At 47.4% G+C, this 8,188-nt stretch overlaps 1 protein-coding gene across 1 annotated transcript in view; it reads left to right on the forward strand.

The window, feature by feature from the left end:
* The window catches only part of DCT (dopachrome tautomerase), a 20,169-nt gene that overhangs the window by 11,213 nt on the left and 768 nt on the right, over positions 1–8,188 (forward strand). Inside the window, exons 4-7 of the mRNA XM_015418596.1 lie at positions 2,595–2,761; positions 3,652–3,831; positions 3,933–4,068; positions 6,698–6,899. Of these exons, the coding sequence (XP_015274082.1) occupies positions 2,595–2,761; positions 3,652–3,831; positions 3,933–4,068; positions 6,698–6,899 (685 nt within the window). The remainder of the gene's footprint in view (positions 1–2,594; positions 2,762–3,651; positions 3,832–3,932; positions 4,069–6,697; positions 6,900–8,188) is intronic.

The following is an 8,188-nucleotide window of genomic DNA, read 5'->3' on the forward strand; positions in this document are numbered from 1 at the left end:
GGAAAGAACGCACGTTCTCCCGCCCCCTCCAGTTCCATTTTCTCACGGTCAGCCCCTTTCAGGCACTCATCTCTTCCAATCTCTTCGAATCATTTCAGCATGCTCGAAGGAAAGAGCCAAAAAAGGAACGTGGTGAGCTGCTTTGACACAGCCAGGGGTCATTTCGTAGAAAAAGAGGTGCAGGAGCTCATTAACGTAACTCATTAGCATAACTTATTTGCGTATGCCACACCCTCTGACATCACCGGAAGTGTGTCAGAAGGCAACACCCACCGCTCAGGCTCCACTGGACTGTTTTGGATTGCTAGCTATTGGGGGGGGGGAACGTGCAGATCTGTCCTCGCAGAGGAGGGAGAGCTTGTACCTGAATAAAACTTGGTCTTAAAGGTGCCACTGGACTGTTTTGGACTGGGGGGCTGGGGGGGGGGCTCTGCAACTTACCTGGCTGCTTCTTGCTCTGACTGAGGGCTGCTGGGAGCAGTGGGTGGGGCTTGTTGCATGTGCCCGCCCTCTGGGCTCTTTACTGCCGGAGCTCCGCTCCTGTGCGCTCCTGCAGGAAATGACCCCTGACAGCCATGATGACCACATCTCTAAGAGCTCTGCAGCAGAGTTGCTGCAGAGCACGTATGGAAGGGAAAAGGTGGTGGTGGTGGGAAATACAGAGGGAAATGTGCAGAAAAACTGCTACATGCGAGAGTGCTGAATAAAACAATGCAGAAAATCCTCACCATGTGGAAGGAGCTTCCTCAGGAAACTTTATTCATCAGGGGTTTTTTAACACTTCTAGTGGTAATAGTAATTTATTCCCCATAGCCTTTCTGTCTGCTTTTCCTGCCTCTTAACAGTTTGTATTACTTGCTAATGCATCTAGATTGACTTTTCAATATTTTCAGCAGTCAGACCTTCAAGTCCCTTCTTGGCTTTTCTTACTGTAGCTGGAATGTGCTTTAACTTCCCCCAAAGAGGGACCTGAGATGAACAAAACAGCCACGAAAAGTGGGGGTGGGAGGAATGCCTTCCGCACAAGGTGTGCACACGTGTGTGTACGTGACTGGAAGCACAACTCACACTACAATACACACATCCCAATATGCAGTTGAGAAAAATACAGTAACCCTTTGGCATTTGCTCCACATTTTCTCAACTGGGAGGAAAAAGTGCAGCTCAAAATCACATCCAAATACCCCGGGGAAACGCTGTACTGACTGCAGAGTCGCCCCTGAGTGGCCATAAAACAGCCATAAGTCTATGCAGAAGGTAGAACTAAATCCGGCGATCAAAGAAATCAAAAGCGGCAGAGTGTGGTAAAAAAGGTAAAGGTTCCCTTGCTCGAAAGCCGGTCGAGTCCGACTCTAGGGTTGCGGTGCTCATCTCCGTTTCCAAGCCGAAGAGCCAGCGCTGTCCGAAGACGTTTCCGTGGTCATGTGGCCGGCATGACTAAACACCGAGGCGCACGGAACGCTGTTACCTTCCCACCGAAGTGGTCCCTATTTATCTACTTGCAATTTCTTGCTTTCGAACTGCTAGGTTGGCAGGAGATGGAGTGTGGACACCACCATAAATCCCAATAATCAAAGGGAGTGAAAGCAGCATGCAATGCAGAGGGGGATTTCTGTTCCAACATGGGTTTTGGAAAACAACGGAGGGAAAAGCCAATGCAGAATCAGCCAAAGTCCCCCACAGTCTTCTTAAAGACTGTGCCAGTTTGGTGTAGTGGTTAAGTGCGCAGACTCTAATCTGGGAGAACCGGGTTTGATTCCCCACTCCTCCACTTGCACCTGGCTGGATGACCTTGGGCAAGCCGTAGTTCTGATAAGAGGTGTTCTTGAAAAAAAGAGCAGTTTCTGTCAGAGCTCTCTTAGCCCCACCTACCTCACAGGGTGTCTGTTGTGGGGAGGGGGAGGGAAAGGAATTTGTCAGTCTCCCTTGGGTAGTGAAGGGTGGGGTATAAATCCAATCTCCTCCTCCTCCTCCTCCTCTTCTTCTTCTTCTTCGCTTCCCCCCTGCATATTCTGAAAACAACACACACACACACACACACACACACACACACAAAGACATCCTCAAATTTTAAATTAAAATCCCAGTGTAAAACAAATCCTATTTAAAGTATAAGCAATTGAAATTTTCTTTATCTGGTTTGGGTCAGGACCTCCGTTCAAACAGCAGTTCACCATAGCTATTCCCGAGCACATCTGTGCCATTTATTTTCTCCAGTATTTCAAAGCTGAGGGCACTGTTCACTGAGTAGGTGATAAAACGAAAGACACTTGCTCCTCAGCTGCTTCTGGGCTCTTCAGTCTTCTGGTGCTGATTTGATTGGTTGCTTGACAGCCAACCAGGAAAGAGCTTTTTCAGGCAGGTAGCAGGTCCACCCTAGAGAGGTCATAAGTTCTGGAAAGTGAGATGGCAGGAAGCTGGCAAATGTAATACATAGGGTTTTTTTTGAGTCTTGTATTTAAAAAGGCTGTATGGATGTTATTGTTGTGAAGATAATAAGTGTTATTGATTAATGCCTCACTGCAAAGAACTGATTCATGGAAGTTTCTTCTCTCCCCACCCCCCCATCTTTCTCTTTCCACCATGTTACTTAGCGGATGACTGGCAATGAGTCCTTTGCGTTGCCATACTGGAATTTTTCGACAGGGAGAAATGAATGTGATGTGTGTACTGATCGACTCCTTGGGGCATCAAGACCAGATGATCCAAATTTAATCAGCCAGAATTCAAGATTTTCACGTTGGGAAATAATATGCAATAGGTATCAAAATGGCGGAGGACTGAGACCTTGGGCATAGTTTTGTGTTTCTCAACTACATTTTCCCAGCACGGTCAACTTGTTAAAAAAAATTTAATTTATTAATTATCTGCCTTTTCACTGAATCTCAGGAAGGTGGACAATAAATGAATACTCTAATCATTTTTTTCATAGTTCAATACATGTGTATCTTACTGATACAGATCTGAGGTACTGAAGAACGAATACTTCTAACATTTTTAGTAGAACCCATCCCCTCCCTTATAACATAGCTTCCAGAACTCTGTGGGAAGAGATAAGAACATAAGAGAAGCCATGTTGGATCAAGCCAATGGCCCATCCATTTCAACACTCTGTGTCACACAGTGGCCAAAACCCAGGTGCCATCAGGAGGTCCACCAGCAGGGCCAGAACTCCAGAAGCCCTCCCACTGTGGCCTCCCAAGCACCAAGAAGACAAATCATCACTGCCCCAGACATAATAAGAACATAAGAGAAGCCATATTGGATCAGGCAAATGGCCCATCCAGTTCAACGCTCTGTGTCACACAGTGGCCAAAACCCAGGTGCCATCAGGAGGTCCACCAGCAGGGCCAGATCCTCCATAAAACCCATTCATTTTGTCTCCTCTCTTCTTCCCTCCATTCTTTGGTGCAATTTGAACTTCTTATGGGCAAATTAAGCAACATATTCCTTCCCGAAGTCCTAGCAAGCAATTTATGTACGCATCTTTGATTAAAATTAGTTCCCCATAACTAATTACTGGAAGCATTTCCCCCCGTTGATCTGATTCTACCAAGTAAAACGTGTGACCCACCTTGTTTCTCTTGATAAATACTGACAAAGCAGAAAACTGAGTCTAATTGCTCCATGTCGCTCTATTTTTAACGTAAGTCTGGATGATTATAACCGTCTGGTGACACTGTGTAATGGATCCAGAGAAGGCCCCCTGAGGAGGAACCCATTCAGCAATAGCGGTGATCGGCTGCCGACCACAGAAGATGTTCGGAACTGTCTCTTGCTTCATGACTTTGATAAACCTCCTTTCTTCCGGAATTCTAGTTTTAGCTTCAGGTTAGTTCTTTGATTCCCATTGGTGGTTTTCCTTCACAGTAGCATTTCTTTGAGAGAAGCAGAGCCCTAGATTGCAACACTTTGTTTATTCTCTTCTTCAGGAATGCTTTGGAAGGGTTTGATAAACCAGATGGAACTTTGGATGCGCCAGTAGTGAGTCTCCACAACTTGGTTCATGGTGTTTTGAATGGTACTAGTGCATTTCCTCATGCTGCAGCGAATGATCCGATCTTTGTGGTATGTTGTCTTCTTCTTTTGGCTTCCTTGAATGGCGTGTAACCAAATATGCCCATAAGGGAACTTTTCTTAATAGAAGGAATGCTCTGATTAGAGTTTCCAACACTGCCTTGACAAATGGAGATATGGGGGGGGGGGCAGTGCCTGGGAACAGGCAGAATTTTGGGAAGATGTGATGTCATTTCCATGTCGCGCTCCAGACTGTGTCCAGGCCCGTAGCTACTGCAGGGCCCATAGGGCCCGTCCCCCTGTGGATTTTGCGGGGCCCTCCCCCTGGGTGGGGTGGGCTTACCTACCAGCAGGAGTCCACTCAGGAGGGGCAGCAGGAGCCACAGCCCCCCCGCCAAGCCCCCCATTCATGCTGCCTTTGCTGAGGCGGAAGAAGTCGAGTGCGGAGGGAGGTCCAGGCAGCTATGGGGGCAACAGCGGGGGCCAGGCAGAGGTGCCAGAGTTGGACGGAGCCCAGTCCTGCCCCTTTGGAAGGGAGTGGAAGAGGACGGGGCCAAGGCAGCTAATGAGAAAAGGCCCCGGGTGCTGACCTGGCTGTTTCCGGGTAGAAGAGCCCCGGAACATCGCCGGAGCGGCAGAAAGATGGAGAGGAGAAAATCAGTCCGACTGCAGCAGCTTCTTGTTTCTCGTGCTACTCCGTAGACTCCCCCCCCCCAAGTCCCAGCCGTGGGGTCGCGATGGGTGCCTTCCCCCCTCCATTTGGATGGGACCCCCTTGTGCCCAAGAAGGCCCCCTGGAAACACCCCCAGCAGGACGACAAGGGGACAGACAGAAAGAGGAGCGGAGCCTGAGTCCCTACCGGTGTTCCCTCTAAGCTGGGTTAGTGTGAGCTAGCTCACAGTGTTTTTTTTTAGCTTCCGGCTCACAGATTTTCGTCTTAGCTCAGGAGGAATGGCTCCAGAGCAAACTAATTTACGCAGCAGCCAAATTGCTCGCTCACAGCTTTAATGCAAGTATTATTATTTATTGTATTTATTATTTAGTTATTATTTAGAAGTATGAGCATGGCATGGCAGGCCCCCCCGAGAAAAACATTGGCCCCCTGAGCAAAATGTTGTTAGCTACGGGGCTGACTGCGTCCCTAGGCTCTGTAATCTTTGTTATACATGCTAGGGGCAATTCCTACGGCATCGCTACGTGGAGGCCATTTTTCCCCTTCCACTTATCCATTCCCCAAGAGTGGGGGGTTGAGTCTGGGGGCTGGATATTTCCTGCCTCGGGCTGGTAAACGGGAAGTGTAGCTCTGTAGCTCCCGCACAAAGAATAGAAAATAAGTCTTCAGTACTTTACAGCAAGTAGGAAGACTATTTTGAAATGTTAGCCAGAAACTCGTATTTTAATGCAGACCCAAACCAATATTCATCCCAGGGTCTGCAGCCCGCTGGACATATTTCTTCTTCTCTCAGTACCTTTTAAAGGCAATACTTTGCAGATGTCTGAGACATAAGTTTGCTTTAAAACAAAAAGAACTGGAGATTTTCAGCATTTCCCTCAAGACGCTAAAATATAGCTTAGATGAATCAGTTCTGTTACGGTAGCCTCTGGACTGTACTATAGCTGCCCACCCCCATATTTATTCCATGGCTGCTAGAATGGCTGAAAAGGACTATGTGAATGAGTTTCCTCTTCTGTCACTCCCAGAGCTCCCCTTCCTGCTGTTTTAGGGCGTAGAGTTGTACATGGGCTCCCTCTGGTGGTGAAATTAAAACTTGATCGAACATGTAGAAAAATGTAATGTCTTCGTCTTATCTGAATTTTGTAGCATAATGCCCAAGGGAGGACTGCCACCACCAAGATGGGCTGTAAATAACTGCTTGATAGCAGGTCTTCTAAAGGAGGAGGAAGAGGAGGAGAAATAATCTCATTTTCTGGGGTCTAGAGAACGGCTTGAACACAGAAGATGCTGTTTGTCATTCAAACTAGTTTGGCCAGTGGCTGAAAGGGAGACCTCTGGGATCCCCAAATAAAATGCTGTAAGCTTCAATGAAATATGATAAAGAATAGGTAAAGGTAAAGGTTTCCCTTGCTCGAAAGCCAGTCGAATCTGACTCTAGGGATGCGGTGCTCATCTCCGTTTCCAAGCCAAAGAGCCAGCGCTGTCCGAAGATGCTTCCGTGGTCATGTGGCCGGCATGAATAGATGCTGAGGCACACGGAATGCTGTTACCTTCCCACCAAAGTGGTACCTATTTATATACTTGCAATTTCTTGCTTTCAAACTGCTAGGTTGGCAGGAGCTGGGGCCAGAGACGGGAGCTCACTCCCGTCATGCGGCACTCGGGTCTCAAACTGCTGAACTACCAACCTTTCAGTCTGCAGTTCAGCGTCTTAACCACTTGAGCCACCGCAGCCCCCTATGATAATTGAAAGTATCTCTCAAAATTGGATGTAAAGAGGGAACACAGATATAATCCTGTCTACGTAATTCTAAATCATGATGCCAAATGTGTTAAATGGGCAGGTAAATCCCCCCCCCCGGATGGAGGAACATTGGAGTGTATAAATGGCACGAGGGAAATGTGGGTTGCAAGACTGTTTTAACAAGCTAGTCAATTCTGCCATCATATTTGCCTGGACAGAGTAATATGCATTTAAGATTTATGTGTGGATTGAATTTCCAGCTGCTTCATTCCTTTACTGATGCTATTTTTGATGAGTGGATGAAACGGTTTCACCCCTCTGACAGCGCATGGCCTCAGGAGCTAGCGCCGATTGGCCACAACAGGATGTACAACATGGTTCCTTTCTTCCCCCCTGTGACCAACCAAGAACTCTTCCAAACTGCAGAACAACTCGGCTACAGCTACGCCGTTGAACTGCCAGGTAACATAGACAGGAGACTGAATTGTGGTGCAGTTTACGTTTATCAATATACTGTAGTATTTGCTAGCCGCTACATCGTCCTTTGCGACACTGCAACCAAGGAAATGAGGGCCACAGTCCTTTACATTGTAGGACCATAGCCCATGACAAAAGTATTATCATAATTTATTATTGAGCCGATAGGAGTAGAGTTGTGATGAACAGAGTCAGTTGGGAAAACAGTGGAGAGGAACGGACAAATGCAAAAAGAGGCAGTTGAAAAAAAGCCGAAATGCAGTTTTTAAAGGCAGTTACACGGGGAAGCTGTGGTGGCTCAAGTGGTTAAGACGCTGAAGTGCAGGCTGTGGAAGGTCGGTAGTTCAGCAGTTTGAGACCCGAGTGTGCCACATGACGGAGTGAGCTCCCGTCTCTAGTTCCAGCTCCTGCCAACCTAGCAGTTCGAAAGCAAGAAATTGCAAGTAGATAAATAGGTACCACTTCAGTGGGAAGGTAACAGCGTTCCGTGCACCTTGGTGTTTAGTCATGCCGGCCACATGACCACGGAAACGTCTTCGGACAGCGCTGGCTCTTCGGCTTTGAAATGGAGATGAGCACCGCAACCCTAGAGTCGGATTCGACTGGCTTTCGAGCAAGGGAACCTTTACCCTTACCTTTTTACACGGGGAAGAGGAAGAGAGGTGGATAGTAACTGGTGTAGTGGTTAAAGGTTTTTATTATTCGCCTGGCAGAAATCTGTTAGTATGTAGGTAAGTGGGTATCTTCAAAGAAGCTAATTCTTAGAAACTTCCTAATAATGTTTGTATAAAGCCTGCCTGGGTGAAATGTTTGGCTAGTATCAAGGAGCTGCTGATTTCATTTTGTAGAATCGTAGAATCACAGAGTTGGAAGGGGCCATCTAGTCCAACCCCTCTGACCAATGCAGGATCAGCCTAGAGCAACTCTGACAAGCGTTAGTTCGGCTGCGGCTTAAAGAAGAAGAAGAAGAAGAAGAAGAGATTAGATTTATACCCCACCCTTCACTACCCAAAGGTGTCTCAGAGTGGCTTACAAACTCCTTTCCCTTCCCCTCCCCACAACAGACACCCTGTGAGGTAGATGGGGCTGAGAGAGCTCTTGACAGAAACTGCTGTTTTACAAGAACAGCTCTTATCAGAACTACGGCTTATCCAAGGTCATCCAGCCAGGTGCAAGTGGAGGAGTGGGGAATCAAACCCGGTTCTCCCAGATTAGAGGGGGAGTGGGAGGGAAAGGAGTTTGTAAGCCGCTCTGAGACACCTTTGGGTAGTGAA

The sequence above is a fragment of the Gekko japonicus genome, unplaced genomic scaffold (genome assembly GCF_001447785.1).
Source record: "Gekko japonicus isolate JY-2015 unplaced genomic scaffold, Gekko_japonicus_V1.1 scaffold352, whole genome shotgun sequence".
NCBI classification, from domain to species: domain Eukaryota; kingdom Metazoa; phylum Chordata; class Lepidosauria; order Squamata; family Gekkonidae; genus Gekko; species Gekko japonicus.